The sequence below is a fragment of the Toxotes jaculatrix genome, chromosome 6, assembly GCF_017976425.1.
Source record: "Toxotes jaculatrix isolate fToxJac2 chromosome 6, fToxJac2.pri, whole genome shotgun sequence".
NCBI classification, from domain to species: domain Eukaryota; kingdom Metazoa; phylum Chordata; class Actinopteri; family Toxotidae; genus Toxotes; species Toxotes jaculatrix.
In genome coordinates, this window is record NC_054399.1 from 28,256,955 (window position 1) to 28,281,888 (window position 24,934).

The 24,934-nt window shown below is 39.9% G+C and overlaps 1 protein-coding gene across 1 annotated transcript in view; it reads left to right on the top strand.

Moving 5' to 3' along the window:
- Positions 1-2,330: 2,330 nt before the first annotated feature.
- The window catches only part of LOC121182864 (spermatogenesis-associated protein 16-like), an 81,567-nt gene continuing 58,963 nt past the window's right edge, over positions 2,331-24,934 (top strand). Inside the window, exons 1-3 of the mRNA XM_041039485.1 lie at positions 2,331-2,882; positions 4,346-4,491; positions 18,730-18,819. Coding sequence (XP_040895419.1) covers positions 2,331-2,882; positions 4,346-4,491; positions 18,730-18,819 — 788 coding nt within the window. The remainder of the gene's footprint in view (positions 2,883-4,345; positions 4,492-18,729; positions 18,820-24,934) is intronic.

The window sequence follows — 24,934 nt, forward strand, 5'->3', positions numbered from 1 at the left end:
ATCATTTTACCAGTACTGTGTCATGACAAATACATACCAAAACTAAAGAAAGATGTAAAGATGTTGAAAGAAGTTGTGATTTTAGAGGGGGCAATATGAGGGACATTCTTAGCTGGGGACAGTAACTTTGCGATATTCTGTCTGGACTCTTTGTAGTATTTCCTGTTTTATCTTGAAATAACTTACATTATGAGTTCATTGTTGTTTTACTTCCTGCCTTTGTGTTTTCTCTCGCTGGTTTTCTGTGTCACCTGTGTCTAATCAGCCTATCATTCCTCAGTATATGTAACCTGTTCTCCCCCACTTTCAGTTGCCAGGTTGTCTTTGCACTTGTGTGGTGAAGCTTTCCAGCCATTTCTGTGCCTTGTTAAGCAAAGTACACACACTGCAGGACTTCACAAAACTTCCGGCCAAGTCTGTCTGAGCAAAGAGAATACCTTGATCAATAGAGACTTTCATTTCATAGGACCTGCATTGTCGATAACATGGGATTTGTACTATCATTGCAGCTGAAAGGTTACACTCCACTGCTCCAGTGTCGTGAAATGTTTTTTTTTTTTTTTTTTTTACTTACTCCAAAACACATAGACTGTATCTGAAATCATACAGTTATATCATACCCCTTACTGTTTGACTGTCCAAATGAAATCTGTGTACTACATAGCGTCCCCAAGAATTCTAAAACAGGAACAACAGTGGTATTATCAGCAATGATGATAATTAATATGTCTAAAAACTAAATTTACTGCTCGCTGTAAGGGAAGCTGCTGAGGGCTTGTTACTGTACATACAGGGAGAGGTGAAAGAGTGAATGAGTGCTTGTAGATGCAGCAGTCAGAAAATTAGTTTAGTTTCATGTTTCATTTACAAGAATAAAAATACTGCCCCTTTACGATTAACTGAATCAAGAATCGTGAAACCAAGAACTGAAATACAACTGAATTGTGAGATTCTCAAAGATTTCCATCCTTAATACATATGAGTATTTGTAAAATTGGGGACAATCTAATACATCTTGATTTGAAATTAGAACGTGGGACATACAGTAGCTCTGGTAATGTTAATGGTGTTTATCCTGAGGTTAACGTTAATTCACTTCACTGTACAGCCACCACACTGTACAGTAAAACATGAAGGGAGCACAATTTTTAGATGGATCTCATGAATCTCACAAAGGGTATTTGAAGGCATCAACAGTCCTCAAATCCTAATACTAGTGATACTTATTATACTTAGTGATACTTTACTGATATCACCTTTCATTAACTAATTTTAATGAAAGAAAATTAAAAGAATTATAGATCAATTTTCTTAATCAAGCTCAAAATAAAGCACATTGTATAATTTAGAATATAACAAAGTGTAAGCTTGGAGATTTTCAGGAGAACTTGAAGGCAGCATGGAACAAGAGGAACTGTGGAATGTTTATCAATGAACATGACATGACATGACATGATGTTTTTCAAATCATTTCAATCACACCCAAAGTGAAGAAGAGGTCAGTACATCTGCCGCTACATTTGAAGCATTTGTAGTTTAAATGCTATGGATTTTTTTTTCTTTTCACTAATCAATGGATTATCCCACTTTGGGACCTGTAGCTATTGATACTATAATGATCACAAAATAACTGACTCTCATAGAACAAGCTCTGATTTAAATAGCAGCTCAAATATGTGTGTTCTCAGGTTGCAGCTAACGTTGGTAATTCAGTGATTGTCAACAGTGAATTTTAATTTGACTCCATAATGTAACTGCTGACTGTATTACAGTGGGGCCAAAAGAGTTTCTGTATGTTCAGAGGCAACGATTTTGTCTTGAATGAATGAAGTGCTGCACGTATGAGATGCACCTGAGTCCCATGCTGGTGGTTTGTGTGGATTGCAGGTGGACAAAGTGGAAGACTTTGACTTCAAAGACCAGGTTTTGCATGAAGAGTCTAATGTATGGATGGGTTTAGGCAAAAGTGAAGATTAGGGGAAAATTGTGGCTTTGGTTAAATGTTAATAAACACGCCTTGTCTCTCGTTCCAATTGCAGATTTTTTTTCCTGTCAAACTAAGACTACCATATTTCCCTAATCTGAACTGATTGCTATCAGTGTCTAAACACAACCATAAAAAAGATATATTACTTAATAACATTTCCTTATTATTTCAGCCTACTGCAAAACACAACCCACCATCACATTTCCTTCATATCTGTTGTTGCTAATTAGATGTATGTAAATGTAATTTCTAGGAGACAGGGTTGTATGATGTGACTTGTATCTCTCTAGCTCCATCACAGATCAATCCATGAGAACAGCAGCCTACAGGAAAACAAAAAAAAATGAGATGCAACAAGAGAGCAGCAGTGCCAGAGCCAGATCAAACACCCAAGTCCTGCCGGGCATCACTTTCCACTCCCCCTGCCGAGAGCACAGGACGAGAAGTTAAAAGGTTAAAGAGGCGGATTGACATCGGCCAAGAAAGAAGGGATGTAAATAAAGAAGAAAAAAAGGACATAAAGCATGATAAAGGAGAGAAACAAACTGACTGCATTCCCAGGAGGAGTAACCAGTGGATCTCCGTGAGGAGACTCCAGAAGGTGGAGAACAGTTTGGCCTTTGGGATGGAGATGCTACGTGACTTCAACAAGCCCTCGCCCTCCTTTTCCTCCTCCTCCTATCTCCAGGCCTCCATCCCTTCCCACACTGTGCCTCCTTATTCCTTCCTCTCAGGGATTCAGGCCCATAAAGCAAGAGAATCTGGGCATGGACCTAATCTGAGCTTTTTGCCTCCAATTGACAAAAGGCTTTTTGTATTATTAAGAGATGCCAACATGTACTGCAGCAAGAAGACATACAAGGCAGCTATTACCTCCCTCTGCACTGCCCTGCAGGTATGGCCTTAAAAGCATGAACACACGCACATGCACACTCCCCAAAACCTCTGTTATACTGTTACTGTTGATTTATTGTTATTTTCCGTTGAGTTTTTTATTCATGTACCTCAAGCTATGGGAAGCCAAACAACAGCACAGTCTACTGGATGCTGCCCCCTGCTCAGTGCTCCCCGTCCTCCTTTAACCTGGTGCTGAATATCGTTGTGCCTTATCTTCTGTTTTATGCTCCACACTTGCGAGCTGAAACATATGGCTGCAAAATGTGACTGCACCCGAGAGGACGTGAGTCACGGCCTAAACTGGAACAGGTGCAATGTGACAGCAGTGGCTAGACAGATTCAAAATATCACCTAAAAAGCGGAGTCAAAAAGTCTGAGATCACCTCTGTATATACATCTTCAAATACACAACTTCTCACCTCCCAACCAGGTTGACAGTTGACATGTTGTGCAATGCTGAGTCTTTTCAGTGTGCAAAGACCTTCATGATAGTTTGTCTCCAACATCATGTGAGACAGGCTACAGAGTGTTGTAAGGTGTTTCTGCTCATTGTTTGGTTTAGCATCACTGCTCTCAACAGTCTCGTTTCCAGGCCTCTGATTTCAGTGTCAAAGCTCTAAAAAACCTGCTGTATGTTACCTACTCAGCTCGAAACAGCAGACTAGCTTGTCGGCATAGTGGAGGACTTAGGTGCTAAATAGGCAGATATGTTTCTCAGACGTTGGTGGAGACTAAAGTCAGAGAGCGTCAGTATTCAACTTACACTACTCAGACACATTTTGTTAATATGTTATCCATAACAACAAGAACACAAGCATGGGCCACAACACAGATTGAGAAAGACCTGTAATGGGCTATTGTCCTGTAATCACCACTTTTGCCCACAGCAGCTCCTGCTCCCGAATTAAATTCATCATACACAGACATCTGTCAGACATTCTGATGGTCACGCTTCAACTTTAAGGCTTAAAAAGACAACGCAAAAATGTCTACAGGTGATAGCAGCAGCCCTCATTAAGATGGCAAAAGCAATTATAATGCTGCTTATCTTGTTAAACTCCTCTCTTTTGTTCTCATTCAGCTGCGTTACTCAAAGCTAACGCTCATTGTTTTTTCTTCTTTAATAAGGTGAAGGATTTGAGGCCAGCCTTCTTTCTTTCTTTAACATAGTTTCTTTTGTCAGTTTAGTTTGGCGTGTTGGGCAGCTACAACATCAAGATAAAATAGATTTTTTTTTTTTTGCTCAAAACTTTCTCCAACTATTAATTCGTTGTTATTCTTGTATTGTTACACAACAAAGGCCCCTAAAAATGGTGATGACTGCCCCTTTGCAGTCAGACATTTACAGTGTGATAGAGTCCTGGTACCGGAGGAATATCACGACAAAATAAATTGTCCTTTTGTAAAAGTCGGACACAAAGTTGAAGCAGATCCTGACTCCTGATCTCTTTCTTGCTCTAGCTGTCGTCTGAAGGCCATGTGCTGAAGGACACACACTGTGCAGACCCTGAGGACATCAACCTTGTCTTCAGCTACATCCAGGCGAGGCTTGTGGTTTGCTATCTGAAGATGAGAAAACCTCAACTGGCCCTTATACATGCTCACAGGTCAGAGGTGTCAACATACTGCTGCACACACATAGACATAGCTTAACTAAAGTGTCCTTGAGCACACATCTGGTTCACTGAAGTACAAAACACATCTCTAGTGGGGTTTCTTTCTTTCTTTCTTTCTTTCTTTGTAGTTGTTTGTTCTCTTTGATGGCACCACCAGTTCAAGAGGAATGGCTATGTCTGTGTGTCTTCATTTGTTTTCTGTGTTGATTTTTCCGTCACCTTAACAGAATTTTAATTAGGCAAAATGTTGGACATTTATTGCACCACTGGTGTTTGAGTCATTTTTTAATTTAATTTATAGGCCTGAGCAGGAAAGTAAATAAATAAATAAGGAATTGGCGTTTACAGCCACGGCCCTCAGAGGAGATAATTCTCAAAATACTCCAGAAAGCAAAACTGTTCGATGGATTAAAAAAATAAGAGAGAACTTTTCTTAAATTATGTTGTTAGATAAACTAAATCAGATGAACTTCCCCGGCCTCAGTTGTACCTCATGTCAAGTGAGGTTGCATTTCTATAAAATACAATATATTCAGTGGTAATAAGCCTACCCCTGAGATTTTTATGTTGTTGGTATTTACATAGTCCAGATTATCGTTGGCACAATGAGGCCATCGCTGCCTGTGGTTGGATAGTGCTCACGGAGGAGGCGTTACAGCCACATTTTTCAGTTGTCCATCTGATTCTGTCTGACAGAATACATGCTTCTATTTTCAACAGCCTGCAAAGGCTGTGTAGCAACCCACAATATATTTTCATGCTTCTTTTTCCTACTTTGCATATGACTCTGTATTGGACTTTGAGAACTGGCAAAAGTCAAGGGTTAAAAGGATAGAGGGCTTCCTCTGATGTACAGATTGTACATTTGTGATTTGTAATATTGGGCTATATAAAGTGAATAAACTTGATTGTGCTGCCTCTGTAGACACAGTGTAAGTCAACAGCTGAGCTTGTTGCAGGTTTTAATATATTTTTGTCTTATCAATCGTATGAATCCTCAACTGCAGCTCATTTCCTCATTGGGTTCAGACTAATAATGTGATCGTACTTTGGCAGTTTCATTCTTTCATGTTCTAAACTTGTATAAAACGTGGGGAAAAAAGTGAACAATAACAGTAAAGAACTTTAAGCCAATTTAGATTCCAGGGAAACTTTTTAGCACAACTAGGTGGTTTCCTCTGTGTAATTTAGGTGCAATTTAGGTAACAAGACAGCCTTTAACATAAAGAAAGATGAGGATGGGTAGCTCTGGCCAGATGCTGTTTAATGCAGTACAGTACATAATTTATGTTTGTTTCCCAAAAATATCAGAGAATGACATCGTGACCTCCTTCCTCCAATAATTAATGTGCATTTTCACTCAGTTGGCCCAAAGCTAACTTGCAGTTCTCCTTTAGATATCTGTGAAAAACCTGCATGTTTAACATTTAACTGCCCTGCCTCAAACAAGAGAGCACAGAGGACGTTTTCAGTGTCAGACTGTGATTGGTTGAAAGCACGTTAAGGTTCAAGTGAATGGGACAGCTCAGACTCAGACTTCAGACTACAGCCCACTGTATGAATATATTTTATAGCATATACATTTTCAACAACAACACATCACCCAAACACAGAAAACTGTATGAAGAATTCAGGTGGGAGCTGATATAATGACAGAAAAGTGACCTGCCTGTATGTGGTGCCTGGCCTTCATTTGTTTGTGTGGATTGTGCTCTGGCCATTATCAAAGACTTTTATTGACAACCATTTTTTATTTGAGGAAATATGGTCAAAATTAGTGTTTGGTCTCATTATACTCATATACTGACAGCCATTACACTCAGCATTGTAGTGATGAGTTAAGGTGACCTTTAAGAGTTTATTTACATTGTTTAGAGGTTATTTGGGTGTGGGTATAATTCTGTTGATCCCTATTGATGTTATCAGGGGTTTTGCCTTTTCTATGTGTTTCCATAACATACAGAAGCTGTCACTCAGAATATTTTAGTACAGTCACTATCAAACAGCCATTCACAAGGAAAATTATACATTTATGAAACAAAAATTAGACAGTTCTCCATCACTACAATGGATTTCCATCAACTGGATTCAAGTGAGCCTGGAGGGGCTGAGGTGGGCTGCCGTATACGTTCACTACGCAAGTTGCCAAGTGCAAATTCCGCTATTGCCCAGTAATGTCAAAAAAGTAGCTGCATTAAAGAACAGCAGCAATTGTTGGGGTGTGAATGGGGTGGTACATAAATCTGCTGATCTATAAAATACCCAGTTATCAGGCTGCTACCGATTTCTCCTAAATAATTTCAAAACACTAATCCTTGGTGAAATAACATTCAGCTCTAGTCTGATTTCACATACTTTAGCTAGTGAAGTCTACTAATGTGTTAATTTTCAAGACGGTAAGGAACTCAAATGCTGTAAACATAGATTTAATATCCTGTGATAGTTCCTAAATCAAACACGTGGAATATATATCATTACTGTAACTAATGTGAACTTCTTAACTAACAAAAATGAGCAACCACTTGCCATTACTGAGAAAAAATGTCATGTCATCATCCGACATGGCTCAAACCCACAACCCCGAGAGTGTGAGTCTCGTGCTTTACCAACTGAACTAACCAGGCGGCCTGAGAAAAATGTCTGGCCTTATAGAGTCAGGAGATGTGGTCACTATCTCTTTCTTAACCCACTCTGCTGGGGGGGGGGGGGGGGGGGGGGGGCAGCACAACAAGCTCTACACTGAACAATGACAATGCCATTGCACAAAGCCTTTTGGTCTTCATCAGCTCCTGAGAGAATGTCTGCCTCTTCAGCTGCTAAATGCTCCACTATGTTCACCACTCACTTGCTGTGTCTGCTGATTGGTGCCGGGCAGCATACAGAGCTTTTGTCTAAAGTTTGACTGAATTTGACCATAGCTGTGTCCCTTAGACCATGAATGTATTGAATGAGGTCTGTTGAATGTGTTATAGCTGTCACAGTATATCATACACCAGATGCATTTGTGGACGCTCTGCTAGTTGGATTTCCAAGAGACAACAGAGCAGGTTGTTGTGAGATTTATTTTCATCTCCATTGTCTAGCGTAGTCATCTTTCAAGTGGATTTCAAGTTTTTCATGATGGATGAGACAACTCTGTGGCTCTGATGCCAGCTGGTTGTGTTTGAGTGGGCTGAAGCTCAGAAGCAGCGGCTCCAGCTGCTCAACGTTCACTGAGCGCTGCAGTGCTTTGTCTGTATGCAAAAGAATTTTGTCCTACTTGGTTTACACAGAGCCATAATTGGAATGCCCTAAATTTGGATGTTCAAGAAGAACATGAACAGTTTTGTTCGTCATGCATCTTCTGGGGTATGGATGTTAACAAACATGGTATAGTTTTATAGACTTTATAGACTTTGTAACTTTGAACTGTAAATTTTCCCTGTGATGAGGTAAAGATTATTACAGCACTGCTGCAAAACGATACAAAACAAAATTACAAAAAGGACCACAGAAGTGAGACAAATGAGAAACTAACTCCTCTATGGCTAAGAAAACAGGACTCAGATGCTGCAGAGCAAACGAGGTGAAAACAGTCTGTACTAGGTAGGGCTGACTTACACTGAGGCTAAAGGAGACGGTTATCTGGCAGGAAGAGAGGGGGGAATTTTTAGCTTCTGACCAATCAGAAGTGTCTAGACAATTGTGACACGGGACACTGTCAATCACCTGCCAGTCACTTCACAGTCAGGGAAGTTACCAGTATACTGAAGGGGGTGAGATGTGGGTGGGGTACCATCTGTAGTACAGAAGGAAATGCGTTTCTTAGACATTGGTGAGACAGCTAAGTGTAGTTACTGAGATTCACATGACATATTAGGTAACTTCAGGCTGTTAGCCCACAAGCTAATGCTAATTAGTGCACATTAAGCAAACACAGACTCTCCATGTAATGAAACAACATACAACAGCGTATCAACAGGACAGCGTACTCCTCCCTCCACAAAATATGTTTTACATTACCCGTAATTACTGAAATATATTAACAGCACAGTGATAGCTGTAACCTGCTTCTATCAGTTTGAGTTCTGCACTGGTGACTATGTGACCAGAGGTTTCATATTACATATCACATATGTTACTGCTGGATGCAGCAGTGAAAATTACAGGAGCAGAGGCTGACCTCAGAAAGTGGGCCGTGAAAGCTGGCCATTGAGGCTATAAGCCCTGGAAGTGATGTGCTCAGCACCTGTTGTTTAACCCATAGCTGGGGCAGCAGCTGACATAGCAGTGAGGCATATCCATACACTGCGCCGTTTAGCCTGGGGTCAAATGATGGCGAGCGGTGTTACCGCTAATGGTTTGACATTCCCCACGGACACAACAGCAGAGAGGCCAGTGTCTGCTGGGGTACCAGGCTGCACTCTGCAGCAATGCTGCTCACCAGGGTCAGGAGGTATTTTAAGAAGGAAACAGAAAAGTCGTCCTCTGGACACATCCAACCTCACTCACTCTCAGCCAGCTGCCAAGGCAAACCAGAAGCAGGGACGCTGTCATCTGCTGAGCCGCTTATCAACCATGCATAACCATTGTGTTGTTATTTAAAGCAGTTACTTCAGCTACGTGCTTAACTGCTTCAATAGCTGATGCCATAAGACTAATTTAACTGTTTAGCATCTCATGGCTCCATCAGCACTTGTTTACCTTGAATGGTCGAAGGTTAAATGTCACTGCGTAATGACTGGTGATAGGAACATGAGGATTTTTTTTCCTTCCCACAGGAGAACAGTGCAAAAAGCTCAGTGAGTGTGAGCAGTTTTCTATCTACAGGATGAGACTGATGAAATGCACATGCACAATGTCTTGTAAGACATGTAAATAATGTGTGCACTATTTTCACATTCTAACATACAGTTGTACTAAGCAGCCGAAATGGAGAGAAAATTGATGTCCACATTGATGTCCACATTTGAGCTTAGCTTATTTGTGCATTAAGGGAAAGTGAGTTTAGAAATAATTAGGTTGAGATGTGCTCACATAAAGGCCATAGCATATGACTCACATCATTTACATATTCACCAGCCTCTTCAGAGAGCCCTCATATGTAGTGTTCCTATTTTCATTTATTCCGTTTTTATCTTTTAATTGGTCACCTGTCTGTACAGCTACAGTATACAACGAAAGCAATGTCACACAACTTGGACTGTGAGTTTAATGTCCCTGGACCTGCTGACCTGCACTCTGAGAGAGGAAAACCAATGAATAACTCTACCTTCACACCGCAGCTACTGTTTTAGTGCCTTTAGAGTCAGTCACTGAACTCACTGCCAGTTCAGCTCAGTGGTTGTATTGGGCAGCTCCCAGTGTGAATGTGAAGCAGAGTTTAGCTGAGAAAAAGTTGTGGTTAGTTCAGATTGTTTTCCTGACCTCGTCCAGCAGACAGAGCACTCCATTAACAGCAGCATGCAGCACACACAAGACAAAGATGAGATTTCCCCTCAGCTCTCTCTCCTCTGTTTCTCCAACTCTTCCTGTTCATTATCTTTCCTCCCTTCATTTCCCTCTTCTCATTTTCCTTCCTTTTATTGCCTCACCTTCCTTTTCTCTCTCATCTACTTGTTGTACCACTTTCTACTATTTTTCTCTCCCTTCTTTTTTTCCTCTTATGCCTCTTTTTTTTTCTTTCCCCCTTGTACTCTTGCTCCACCCTCCTTACTCCAAACTTCTTCTGTTTGCCTGTCCTCTACCCCCTCTTCTTCTTTTGTTATCTCCTTCATCTTCCTCTCTAAGCTTTCCCATCATCCCATCCTCATCACTCCCTCCTCCTGGAGCCACTTATCTCTCCTTTCCCCTCCCCATGGTTCTTGCCATCTCTGCCTGATTTAAGCGTGTGTCTGTGTGTGTTGCCTTCTTCAAAAGTGGACAGTTACAGAAATAGAACAAAAACCAGCAAAGTGCAGCCATTAAGGTTTTTTGAAACAGCTCTCAAGTTAAGTATGAGATGACAAACTGGCACTTCTGTCTTTTTTTGCCACCACTGTTCATTCTCAGACCAGAGCTAGCCAGAGCAAGAGGTGTGCTGGAGAGTATAGGCCATGCCACTTTTCCACAATAGTTTACCTGCACTTTTTGGCATTTTTATTTTATTATACTTAAAATTTAAAAACTTAACTTAAAAACAGAGAGTACAGGGTATTCTCAGTTCTTTAAAGTGTGATGAGCTGATTTTGAGCTGATAAGCTTGATTTTTTCCAAAATATGCAAAAATCAAGCTTAAATAGTTAAGTTAAATAATGTAGAACAAAAGATCAGTGATTGGTTGCTTGGGATACACAGTTGTCTGGCATATTCAATGTGCTGCTGCTAACCTGCACTAAAGGAGCCACAGCCACATGAAAGAACATTCACTCACAGGCCACCCAAAAAGTCACTAAAGAGATCTTACAAGTTACTAAATAAGCAACACTGGGTCACAGACCCACAAATCTGTAGGTCAGAAAACCAAAACATTTAGCTGAAAGGAGCTAAAACGCTACACAGAGCTGAGGGGGGCTGGATGATAGTTCTCTGTGGGTTTGTCACTGCAAGCAACATCTTTGCATTACACATCTGATCAACAATTGAGTCATCTAAGCCACTGTTGACAGGACAACTAGAGGTTGACAAATAAGTAAAGAACACTGATTTAAAAAAAGGTTCTGTAAATAATACATAAACATATTTCTGATATGCTGATGTGCTTCTGATGTGCTTACTCATACATTTATGGGACGTATCAGACACTAAATATGTGACTTAAAAAAAAATACAAATAAATATTGAGCCATATAGCTTTAATAGCTGTACTGTTTGCTGAATATACACTCTTGAATGATCAGATTAATATGATATATAACATATGATAAAAGTCCAGGTCTGTCCTTTAAAAGGAAAAACTACTCTGTCAGAGGAGAATCACAGACACTGAGGAGGAACCTGAAGCTGGCTGAAATGACTTCCTGTAGCACTCCTTGGCACAGCAGTTGGTGTCACTGGCTCTGATCCCACTGCTCCAGCAAATATCAAGACTAGTTCCCTCAGTCTGATTCCCCTTAACCTGGGATCTTTTTCATACCAGGCCACAGATCCTTCACACTGCTTTACCACTTTGCCACCCCTGCCTGGACTGGAGCTGAGCTTATGCCAGAGCTAATGATCCAACAGATCGGCTCCTTGAAAACAAACTATCCCTAACAATAGAAAAACATGTGCATCTCATTTTATGGTTCTACTGTAAGGTACAGCACATTGTAATACTACTGTACACAGCATCTTGGCTGGCATCATGCCCGTTCACTGACCTCAGCTGATTTTTCTTTCTCAACCAAGTTTCAAGGTCCTGCAAAGTCATGCTGGACCTGAACTGCTGTAATAAATAAACAGCTGGTAAGGTGGGAAAAAACATTCAAAAATCTAAAGCTTCATTGTATGTGTTAGAACACAATAAGGGAAATATATGGTATTTGCTATAAATGGTGCCATAATTTGGCTTCAAAGAAGAGGGAGGAGACCACAGTACATTCACCTTAAAAACATTTATTTTTTACATGAACTAAGAAACTAATAAACAATCCAAATACAACCAGACCTAAAGGTGGGAGAGGAAGACTGGCTGATACCAGAAATGGGTACAGTGAAATGTAATATGTATGAAATAGATAGCCCTGAAAGGTTGGTGATGTAGTGACCAAACAATAAGTCAAAGCTATTAATTCCAGGGAAATGTATTTCTTTCACAGCGCTGCATCCCTTTTGTCAAGCTATTTACTTTCAAGCAGAGCAGGATTATATTGAGATGAAGATCAGTTGATGCCACATGGTTAATACGACAGCTTCCCCCATCGGTTCTGTAAAGACAGTTTGCAGTTATCTGCACAAATTCACAGACTGAAGTAAACCAAAGCTGAACTTGAAAGCACCACACAAAACAAAGCTGTTGCTTTTATATAAATGCTGGTGTGAACAGGCATCTACTTTCACCAGTATAAGCAGAGTAGCAAGCAATCAGACCAGGGATAAATGTGTGCACATAAAACCAAGTATACACCATTTGCCACATGGAAATTGATATTTGAAAAACACAAATGTCTGAGAATGTGTGCAAGTCACATATACTTCAGACCAAACATAGTTTTCTAGAAAAAGCTAATAGATAAAAATGAAATGAAAATAAAAATATATAAACCAAATAAATCAGAAGATAATAAACTCAATTCATGTATTGTCTCAGCTTTGAAGGAATATAAAAGAATATGACTTGGCAATAATGAAGGATATTCATGATGGTTAAACATCTACAAGTAGCAGAATAAATGAGGCATTAATAATGAACACAAATAAGACAATCAAAAATAAAAATGGTGGTAGTGACAGGACGTGTGGAATTAAGAATTACCAGAGAACAGCAGAACACCCAGGGCATGAACAACTTCTCTAGGACTTAAAATAACTGAGCACTATATGACAACTCTTATTCTTACATGAAATTTTGTCTACTTTTGCAGCATCAAACCAGGTGTCGTCCCAGTGAGTTGATGCTCCTAGGGGCAGCAGTTGCCAAGCAACAGTGGTCAGTCCACAAGGCTGCTCAGCCTATGTAGTGACCTCACTCCAAAGTAGATGCAGCATAGCTTAAGGCTGATGTTGACCTTTGTATGAAGGCAGAAGTTGTTGAAAGATGCAGGCCCTTCTGGTATCTTGGTCTGTTGTGGTTCTAATCAGATAGAGCTCTGACTTGACTTAAGTAGATTCATTTATCAACTTGAAAGTGACTTTGTTGGCTGGACAACAAAACTTCCAAACCACTAAAAAGCAGGACTTGGAGTTTGGTATGGACTTAGGCTACAAAGTGAGGCCTGGTTCCACAAAACATTAAAAATGTATGCAGCCTGGTGTAGAGAAAAAAGAAAAACAGAAATACAAAGTCTAGAAAAGTAGACTTGAGCAGTTACATGGGCAAAAAGACACTTTGGGAATGAGGAGAAAAACCAAAGAGCATACAAAGGAAAGTTGGTTCCTTTTACCAATAGACCCAGATGTGGAAAATAGGCAGAGAAAGACTTTCAAACTAAATTTTACCTTCCTCTCTTTAAATCACTGGGGGGATTGCTTTAAAAACATGCTTTACTCCAATGAGATTAATTTTGTGGAAATTTTACATGCAAAGATCACACTTCAGCTTAACACTACAGTCAATCAACAGTGATTCTAAAACATAAATTGAATGTAAGACTGAATCACACAGAATATGAAAAGCAGCATATGATAATAAACCCAATAGTCACAGTGCAACACATCAAGGAATTATTCAGTACTGCACAGAACTACTTAAAATTCAAGATCATGTTCCATACCATCAATAGATAAACAACTAATTCGATTAACCATGCAATAAAGTGCAGTCCCATAGTCTAGACAAATAACTACATATGCCAAATTACCAAAATTACAAAGATATACATATACTCTTTTTATAAGGGCTACAGAGGCACACCTACCCATGTCACTGGTTGGCAGTGTGGTAAACAATATATTAAATTTCATAACTCATTTAAAATCACACAAATATTAGAGCTGATGTCATTACCACCATCTACTCCACACTCATTAAGATATGATCTGCACAGAGCCTGGCAGGTATCAGGGGTGAAGTGTTTGACAATATGTGCACATGAGTATTTGATGAGAGTTTGATGAATAATATATTTTAGCATGATTCATGCTGCAAATAGTGTATGTACCACTTGTACAACAATACAGCAACAGCACCAGCTCCCACTGTCACTATGAACCAATTATTGATATCAAATATTAAGATTATACTGATATACAGTACTTTGCCAATATATAATGCCCTTATTGAGCTACTGTCTGCCCCTCCAAGTCACTGACTCTTTATTTTGTTATACTTTAAAATTACTTACCTTACTACTTACTTACCTTGTGTCGGCTGTTTTACATCCTGTCTTTGTGATTGTGTGCCCCGTCCTGATGTGTTTCACCTGTTCCCAGTTACCCCTGCTTCCCTTGTGTATTTCAATTCCTCTGTTCCATTTCTTTGAGTTATTTCATACTTCTGTTTTGTTCCTGGTGATGTTCCATAGCTTTTCCTTATGCAGTTCCAGTAGCTGTTAACCGTCACTGCTATGGCCAAGAACAAAAACGGTGAGGACCCAAATGGAGAAACCCTGAGACGGACAGATGAGAGAGTTAAAAGTCCTTATTAAATTCTGTTTGCTGACCTTGGAAAAAACTCAGAAACAAAAGCACCAGTCCCAAAAACTCAAGAGTCCTTACTTGAGAAGTACAAACTAAAATAAATCCAAAGGGAATAAAGGAAAACATCCAGGACAGAACACAGAACACAGGTTCCAGGATGAGAACAGCAGGTACAACCATGGCAAGAACACAGCAGGAACAGATTTGGACAAAACACTGGTGCAGACAGGCTGGGACACAGACAAACTGACAAAGGAATGGGGGTTGGGGCAACAAGACTTAAATACACAGGGGGTAATTGACAACAGGTGACACAAATCAGGGAGGGGCAGACAATCAACAAAGGAGGGAAACCAGACAAAGACAGGAAGTAGACTACGGACAGATACACAAGGGGTAGGGGTTTCAAAATACAACAGGAAATACAAAACCAAACTCAGGAGAACAAAACAAGAGTGACATGATTTCACATAAAGAACATGTGATTTCAAACTAAAACAGGAAATACAGAACATGCCAGAGAAACCAAAACAAGAGTGCTCAGACAGTCCATAAAGAAATCAATAAAACCAAAGACCAAACAGACAATGCCACAGAGTCCAACAATAGTCCACAACAGATCAAGAAAAGTCCCACAAAATCTAAACTGTCCAACTGGAATTCACAGGAGTTCAAAAGTAGCCTCCTTAGGGGCTGATCATAACAGTTGCTGGTTTATCTGGATTCCTGTATGCCATCTAGTTCACTCACCCATTGTAAATTTGACTCTTCTATTAAGGTATCTTCACTGCATCCACCTGCCTTTGAGTGTGTCTGCATTTGGGTCCTTTCCCCTGTGTTCCTGGCCTCATCATAACAGCTTCATTAAAAATGAAAACAGAATGTATTTTGTTTCTGCTGTTATTAGATGTTTCTCTTTAGCTGATAAAGGTACCTACTGCGACATCACGGATTGGGGTGTGGCCAGAAAAGGAACACACCTGCCATTATAGTGTGTGACTCTAAGCATTTCTTAGCTACACACTTTAACTGGCCAGGGAGTCAAACATTTTCTTCAGATAATCTTATCTTGTTAGGTAGAAGTGGTTCGATTTTTAATGTATTCCAGGAGTTTTACAAGCAATAACAGGTTGCTTATGTTCCACGTGATGGCTCTGATGTTATTTTTAAAGCCTGAACAATAGGGTTTAGGGGGGGGGGGCTTTATCAGGTCAGTGGAAAAAAAGAAAACACAGTTTACTTGCCAAAGACGTATGCAACAGATGGTGACTCAACCCGTAAGAATAAAATGCCCCATCTTAATTTAGAGAACAAAACATCAGTAGCAAACAGTGCTGACCAGATGAAGCTTATGGAAGAATGAACAGCTGTGCATCTTAATTAACCACATAACACTGAATCGTAAGGTAAAAGACAGACAAAGGAACTAAGAGTTTGAGTTCTAGCTTAGCATAGTTTATGGTTTAGAGCAGACCTCAACAAACTTCAAACAAAATTCTTTAAAAATTCAGCTGCCATAACTATTCCATACGTATTTTCTGTCATAAATGCATCCTTTTTTGGATGTAAAACAACTGTTATATACGTGTGTGAGTGAATTAAAGGATACATTGGATAATATTCCATATTTTTCTTATTGTCAAATCCACCAATGAATGTCCACCGTTTTTTTGTTTTGTTTTTTTGTAATTAAACTACATACATGTGAGCCGTCATTAAAGCCTTACATCTTCAGTGTGCTTGGGGATGAGACACGTAAACAGGGTGTGAAAGTCAAAGTATTGTGAGACTGATAAATACATTCAGTTTAATGGGAGTAAACTGGCAGTAAAAGCCTAATAACAGCGCAACAGTGTGTGTTTTCCCATTTGCAGTGGCACACACCATCGGGCTGGTAATGGTGATCCTTATGTGGGTGTGTTATTAATATTCCACCAACTCTCCCCTGACACCATTGAGTAGTTACAATAGAACATTATGTTAAATGATACATTACAACCATGATAAATGTGGGTAAGGTCATGACTCGTAAATGCAGCACTGATGGCAGCCAATATCAGAATATTTTTTCAAATATATTTATTTTTGAATATTACAGTGATGTTAGAAATGACAGGAATCCAAGTACATTCAGTTTGCTGTAGAGCACTGAACATATCACAGCGGTTCTTTCCGGTATTTGTGAAACTAGAGGCCACTGTTGGTTTTCTTCTCTTCATGGAAGATGTTTAAGAATATACTATATTAGAATGTACAGTATGAGTATCTGTGGAAATTTGATCAAGTTACATTTGAAAATTGCCTTATAGACACATGACCCTAATCGCCCACCTATGTTTTCATGATATTACAGAGTTTTATTATGTTTGACAGATAAAAGTACAGGAGTATTATAATATATAAATCTAACTGGAGAGATCTGAGTAACGTTTCGTTCAGAGCAGTCCACACTGACAGCCACAGATACTTTGTTCTTACGTTCCTTCACTCTCAGCGTTCCCCTCAGACTGGAACAGTTAGCGTTCATTAATTCCTCCTCTCATAGGAGCCGAGAGGTGGAGAAGCACAGTGGAAAGACAGATATCAGCAGTGGCAGCAGAGCCCTGTCCATGTCTGAAGAGTAGTTGCTGGGGATGGCAATGGTTTGATGCGGTTGCTTTGTTTTCTGTTGTTTCCTTTCTGGTTTCATCTGTCTGTCTGATGTCTGAAGGTTGTTGTGCATGCCACCATGCTTTCATTGTTGTTGTTGTGTTTTTGCAAGGCTGCATTCTTCTCCTCCTGTGCTTGTTTTCCTTGTCTCTTCTCCTGCTCATTCTGTCAAAAGATGGCATTGTGCACCAATACTAAGTTTGTTGTCTTTGGAAATGGTTATTTCACGAACCTTCCTGTTTTCTGCAAAAACTTTCTTGGCTATTTGTGTTTTGCCTCTTCACAAAATAACAGGTGAATGTGGTTTTGCTTTATCAAATACTGCTGAAACATGTTGTATTTTGTAGTGTCCAGAAAAAAATACAACAAGCTGTGTAAGTTTCTGATGTAATGTACAGAATATAAATATTACTGTACATTTACATTCTGTTGTACAGTATGTGTGTAATAATTTTGTGTCATTCGCTTTTCTTTTTTCTTTATCATTACCTGTATATGAGCATGTCTGCTTCTGAGTATGTTGGTTCATTATGTGCTGTGGTCCAGGAAGAGTCCACAACATTTTAACCAGGATTCAACTGTAAAAACATAACTCAAGTCACATCAGGAGGTGGTTCATCAAACAACTGTGTTTAAAAAACACTTTTCTGCCCAAAACTAGCTTGTTTTTATCCTTGGATCTGAAAGTTCACATCAGCTGAATTTTGTGAATTTTCTCCTAAAATTTGATGAAACAGCCAAGAACCTGAAGTGGAGGTAGCAGGTGCTAATGTATCTCCTGCCTGTCATGGTGCTACCCCTATGCTTTCTAGAAGGAAGGGTGAACACAGCTCTTACACTAAGCCAAAGGACATATAATTGTGTTTATAATCCCATCTGTCCTGCTGAATAGGACTTTTGCCACTTGTGTTGTGCTGTTGTTGAAGTATCATTCATAGTATTTGTCATTAGCATTAGCATGCAAGCTAGCGCTAGCTAATAACTGAATCATTTGCTGTGCTATGCAAAAGGAACAGTAACCACAACCAGCTAAAAGAATTACAAACACGAAACATACAGTTTAACTCTGAGGTCATTCGGTGGATTATACCATGGGGTAAGTGTTTGGACATTTTGTACTCATCTGGTATCATCTGCATGCAGAGGTTTTTTTTTTTTTTTGTTCTGCTAGAGCTGAGCTATTATTTTATCTATACAACATATTTGTTGTATTGTGCAAATGCACATTTTCTTTGCTGCTGTGACCTGATATATAAGGTATCTCTGATTTTACTGAAAATAATGAGTTGAGGGCAAAGTTTTCAAAGTATTAAGTATTACGTGTGTATGTTTGTCTTATATCAGGAGTATCCAGCTGAATCCGAGCCACTTCCAGAACCATTTGCGGCAGGCTGCAGTCTACAGGATGCTGGGCAAACCCTGCCAGGCTGCAAAGTAAGACCTGTGTGTGTGTTCTGTCTGTTGGAAGTTTGTATGTAATTGCTTATTGTCAGTGTCAGGGACCTGGCAACGTAGCTGCCTAGCTAACAACAAATACCAGCTACACAAAGAGAATTAATTCTTCTGAGAAGAAACCAGATTTCTGACTTTAATAAGATTATTGACAATAGTTTTAGTTGACAATAACACTAGCTTCACCACTCTGCCTCACAAATACCATTCCTTATCCATTGTATATATTTGTTGCTTGTGGATTATTATGAGCATGAGTCACCTCGGTAGTTGACCATATTCATTCAAACACGAGTAAACAGACAAGGAAGTAAATAAAATGAAAGAGGAGACAAGAAGAATGGAGGCAGAGACAGGACTGCCACAAAGACAGATGTCCAAGAAGATGTCCAAATTGATTTTGTGGAGCTTATCAATATTGTTATCCAGGAGACTTTTATTTCATCTCCCCAAAATCAACAGAAGAAAAGACAGAAGCCACCCGGATAAACGCTCAACTCTCCATACAGTAACAGAAGTGATTCCAACATGTAAAATGATATGTGTGAATCATGAGCAGCATTGGACACTAGCATCTGCTTATATTCCTGAACCTGTCTATTTACTGGTTTAAATGAAGAGTTTCAAGCTTGTTTGGCTGTGTCTGATGACAGAAAGAGACCCTAACCCCTAACCCTAACTGCCCCACAGTTCAGGGTTATTACAGGTGAATCGTAAACATTAGGAGGATTTTAACCATGAAACACGGTTTATTTGAAGTGACAAAAAAGCAGGAGTGCAGTTTGAGTTTCAACCACACATGGACACAAAACAAAGGCAACATAGCTGTTTAGGCTGGTGCTACCACAGCTCTTGTTGAAATTTTGTGGAGCTCAGCCAAGAGTGAGTTCTTTTCTAACTAATAGTGAAATGGCAGTGATTCATATATTTTATGTACATTTGCTGGAAGGTACATGTAGTGATTCACAACTTGCTGTGTCTGTAACTCGTCCCTCTCTCTTTGTATCACCTCACACAGAGTGCATGCAGTACTTGTTTAGTCATTTTTGGGTCTGTTGAATAGATCCATGTGTTGATGTTTAAGTTATTCATTCTTCAACAGTGTTTGGCACTAACAGACTTTACATTTTGGTTTCTTGGGCTGAGCTGAACTGTGTCTTGTTTGTGACCTGCCTCAGAAACCTATGTACCAAGGCTTTGTTGTTTCCATTGTTGTGTTATAATTCAAATGGCCATACCATGCACGCATCTAGAATTTTGAAAGAGAAATCATGAAAATCAGTGGTGATTTTCAGTCCTTATTTGACGTTTTCAGTGACAGCAAATGCTTTATACCTCACATCCCATGTATTCCTACACATAGGCAGGAAGAGTCATGTCTTTTAATTAAGTTTCTTACTCAACAATTCTGCAAAATATTACAAAAGCTACTGCCACTGATGGAAGATGTAAGCAGATAGTAGTTCTTTGGTTTTAACATGCAAACCCACTCGTCAGTGCTCTTGTCACTCTTTTGCTGCATGCTTGTTGCCGCACTGCTCACCTGAAATCTGCGCTGACAGTTGTTGCTACTTCTGCTTCCTCTGCTGCTACTGTTGATTCTGCATTTCAAAAGCTCTACCTATAGGCTGTAGCTCTGTCTTACCTTAGCAGACAGACCTAAAATATGACTGCGTGCTCTGGTGTTTTGATAAAGTGACTGTACATGTAATACATAAACTAGAACTGACCAGTTTTTATTTCTTTTTATTGCTGACTTCATTCATTTCTAAATTCTGTTATGTTACTTCCATGTGTCACTTTTCATGACCATGTTGTGTCCAGCCCCTCAGCCTCTCACAAAACCTTGAATGGAAGAAAAATCCAATCACTCTTTATATAGATATCTGCGTCTTCTTACTTTTTCATCCATCAGCTGAGAAAGGAGACTGTGGAAGATATTGTGTAAGGACTGGAGGGGACATGGTATGTCAAAGAAAAAGACAGAATTAGGAAGAGGGAAAGAGAGTGTGTGTTTTGTTGTGTATGTGTAGGTGCACTAATGGGAAACACAGAGGTCAGTTCTTCGACTTCCTTTCCTCCACTTCGTTTCCTTCTCCCATCCCGTCCTTCTGTCCCTTCATGTCAGGTCAGACAGTGCTGACAGAGCACGGCCTGTCTGTCCGTCCATCTGTCCAAACCGCTCTGTCAGCACCCTCCTCCCTACCCCCACCCCCACTATCTGTCCCTCATCTCCTGTTCATCCTTGATTAGCTTTAGTCAGGGATGAGCTCTGTCACATGTCGGAAAAAAAAACAGACAGTGAGAGGGGGAAAAAAAACTCAAGCTGGACACACACGAGGTTTTGCTCGACTGCCTACTAGTTTATTAACTATATGTTAATGATAAATTCAGTTTTTGAAGTTTTGAAGGAAACACGGTTAATTCAATAATTTGAGTGTCTTTTTCTGAGGTTCGGATTAAACCACCAGAGAGCTCCACGGCAAAACTGAGGCATGAACCCCCTGTTTCTTATCACTTTACTCACATTGTGTACGTACGCTGTTGCCTCTAAGTTCAAATGAGCTAATGAATACACAGCAGACTTTGATTGCTGCGTGTCAGTTTGTTAATGATAATTACCCACATATTCATTTAGAAGTATAAAAGTAATGAAAGGGGCATCATCTTTTAAGGCAGTGTCCATTTATCCTCAATCCAGCCACAGACTGACTGGCAGTGAACTTATATTGTTGGTAACGTAGACGCCAGGTTTTGACAAGGACAAAGAGTGGATGGACTCAAAACAGCAACCTCTGCAGCATCGATTTTTATACATTTTTTTTTTAGCTGTCCATTGTGAGTCTGACAGTGTTATAAGAGTGTAATGATAAATCGATGTATACTTTTAATGCTTATGCTTCAACTAGCACTTGAAACCTCTTCAGTGTTTCAGCTGCATCTAGTCCAGGTGGACAGTAGTGACCATCCTTTATCTAATTTTTGATAAGAGGTTAATATTGGCCCAGTACACTCTCTGTCACTGCCAAACTAATCAGGTGGGAGTGAACAACGCATAATAACAACCTGATCTGACCCCAGCATGTTGCTTTATTAAAAGAGGCTAAAGTCTTGCACCTCTGACACACTAAAAATGAGAGACAGTAAGCTGCGGGGTTGCTAAGTGGTGACGTGCCCTTCTAATTGCTCCCAGTTTTATGTTCCTGTTAGACAGTTGACATATTTCCTGCTAGTGTGTTACTGTCCTCATTTGTTATCAGAGATTGATAATGAGGAATCTTTCCATTGCACCATCTGACTCCCTGAGAAACAGATAGAGGGAGAGTGTGATCAGAGTGACAGGAGAGAGAAGGAGAGCAGTTTTCTCTTGTTAACCCTTGGTCTCTTCTCTCACCTCCCTCCTCTTCACGTCTCCTTCCTTCTCTTTCCTGCTCCGTATCCACATGCACTTTTTCCCTTTCCCTCTGTTTTTATAATGTGACAGGCCCGTCCAGTCATCCGCCAACTTCTCTTCCCTCAATCTCCCTCGTCCTCTCAGCTCTTGTTGTTGTTGTTGTTGCCCTATTGTCACTTTTCTTCCTCCTTTACCCTGACCTCATGTGTTCCTTAGACTAATTGTTAATGTGTGTTTAAGTGAGTATATGTGTGAAAAAGACTGCTGTACTACACAAGCAAACCCTTTACTCTTGTTTGTTTGTTTGTGTGTGTGTGTGTGTGTGTGTGTGTGTGTGCAGGCAGAGTGCTGACTCTAGTAAAATAACAATGAATGCAGATTGGCCGGCCACAGTGCCTTCCATTTCTCCTGCATGGAGTATGTTTTAGGGGCTGTTTCTGACTGATAATATAATAAACAACAGGCTCCACTGAGCCTTTGTGTCCAGCCTCTCCTAAAGATACAGGCCGTGTAGTTGAACAACCCCCCCCCCCCCCCCCCCCCCCCACCCTTTTCATTAGAGTCACTCCTTTGGGTTGGCATAAATCTGTATGAGATCTGAGAGGTTTGCCTGCTGCTGACATCTTTCCTTCAACTATACATTTATACTGCAGCTTACATGTATACAGTGTGGCCTGTATACTCTGATACGTGGGCCTGAATTGGGATACAGTTAATGTACACTATGGGCGTTTAGGTGGAGAAAGTGCTAAACACCAATTATATTACTATATAACTATTACTGAAAAACAAGTTTTTTTGGTTTTTTTTAAAGGAGGTTAGATGATATGTATATCTATCTATCTCTCTCTCTGTATATATATATATATATATAGATAGATAGATAGATAGATAGATAGATATAGATATAGATATATAGATATATACATTCATCATTGGCTTTATTTTGATCATCTATGTACTGATCTTCCTGTCGCATTGAGATGTTGTATTCTTTAGATCTTGATCTTAAAGGGATAGTTTGACATATTTTCTCTTCTTGACAAGTGTAAGATGAAAAGATTGATACCCCCTTTCATGTTTGTGTGCCAGAGACTTGGCATAAAGACTGGAAACAGGGCCAAACAGCTGGCCTGGCTCACACCAAAGTCAAACAATCTGCATGTCAACTCCTATAAAGCTGACTGATTCATACATTATATCTCATTTGATAAATCTGTTCACAAAAAGAAATGTAAAAACAGTATGTTTTGGTTGTATAGGGTGTTACAGCATGTTTAGTGTAGCAGATTTTTCTATGCAGGATTCTTTAAGTGTTATGTGCTCCCTGGATGGAGCTGGGCAGCTGGCTGACAATTTAGGAAGGCGATGAGTCAATCCCTAACCCTGCTCCCAAAGCTTTGATTAATCAAAAATGAGAGATGCAAGAGGGCCTGCTGAAATGACAGCATACAGATTTGCTCAGTAAATCACGTGTCCTGTGTTCTCCTACAAAGGTAGTAAGACTTTTATATTTTCTAAGTTTTGATCACATGATCGTGCGCTCTGGTTTTGTATTGTATCAAATTTTTCATAAAGCAGTAACATTGCCTGTCTGTTGTAGGCAGAGCAGCCTGCTACACAAAAAAGAGCCACAGACATTTAACAACAACCCTCATTAGCTTTTGCCCTGAAGTCTCCTTCTTATCTAATGCACAAACATGAACATATGTCTTGTCCTACATCTTATCATGTTGAACAAGTCACCAAACATGAAAAAAGTCCTGCTGACATCAGTTTATTAGATATCTGATTAGCTGCTCAGCTGTCTCTTCAGTTGAGCTAGTCCTTACTCTTCAACACCACTAACAACACACTGTCTGCCCATGACATGTAGGCTGCAACGCAAGTTTGTTTATTCTTGTTCCCTGTGGTGAAGACTGTCACTCCGGCAGCTGTCCAGCTGCTCTCAGTCAGACACAGACATCACCTTTCAGCCGGCTGAGACTAAAAGGAGCATTTCTGTTTTTTTGCTCAGACAATTTGTTTTCCTTATGATAAAAGAAAAAAAAAGATTAAAATACATTTAGAAAAAATGTTAACGTTATTTTGGGCCACAAAATGGGACGACTAAATTTCAGTTGGGCTTTAATACTATCCTCATGTGGACATGCACTTATTGCGTCAGTACGGATGTCAGTGAGTTTTGAAAGAGATTCTGAAATTATCACTTTACATCACTTTTCTTGTCTGCAGTCCCCAGCGGCCTGTAAAACCCCCAGCTTGAAGCCTTCACACAGCAGCTCATTACCACTTTAGCAGCTTTTCTTACCTATGAAAGCATCGGTGGCAGATGCTTCTTTACATGTTTGTCAATCAACAAAGAGGGACTGTGGAAACTTACATTACATGTGGAGTAACATTACGTGAAAACCCACAACACACAGAGAGCACTGAGGCTGGCTGCAAAATGAGGAGCAGCTGGGCAGACAGGTGACTGGGTCAGGTTATCTGAGGCAGGAAAGGAAGCAGGTAATGGACAGGTGAGGGATGGCAGGGTCCATAGTGCCACATAAACAAAGCATATACACCAAAACACTGAAAACTACTGTGCAGCATGCTCGTTAGAAAACAGTGTAAATAAGTAACCTGTGACTCCCTACAGCAATTTACATGACTTTGTGCCAAGCAACACTGCTTTTCATATGTAAATTTGATCTTTGA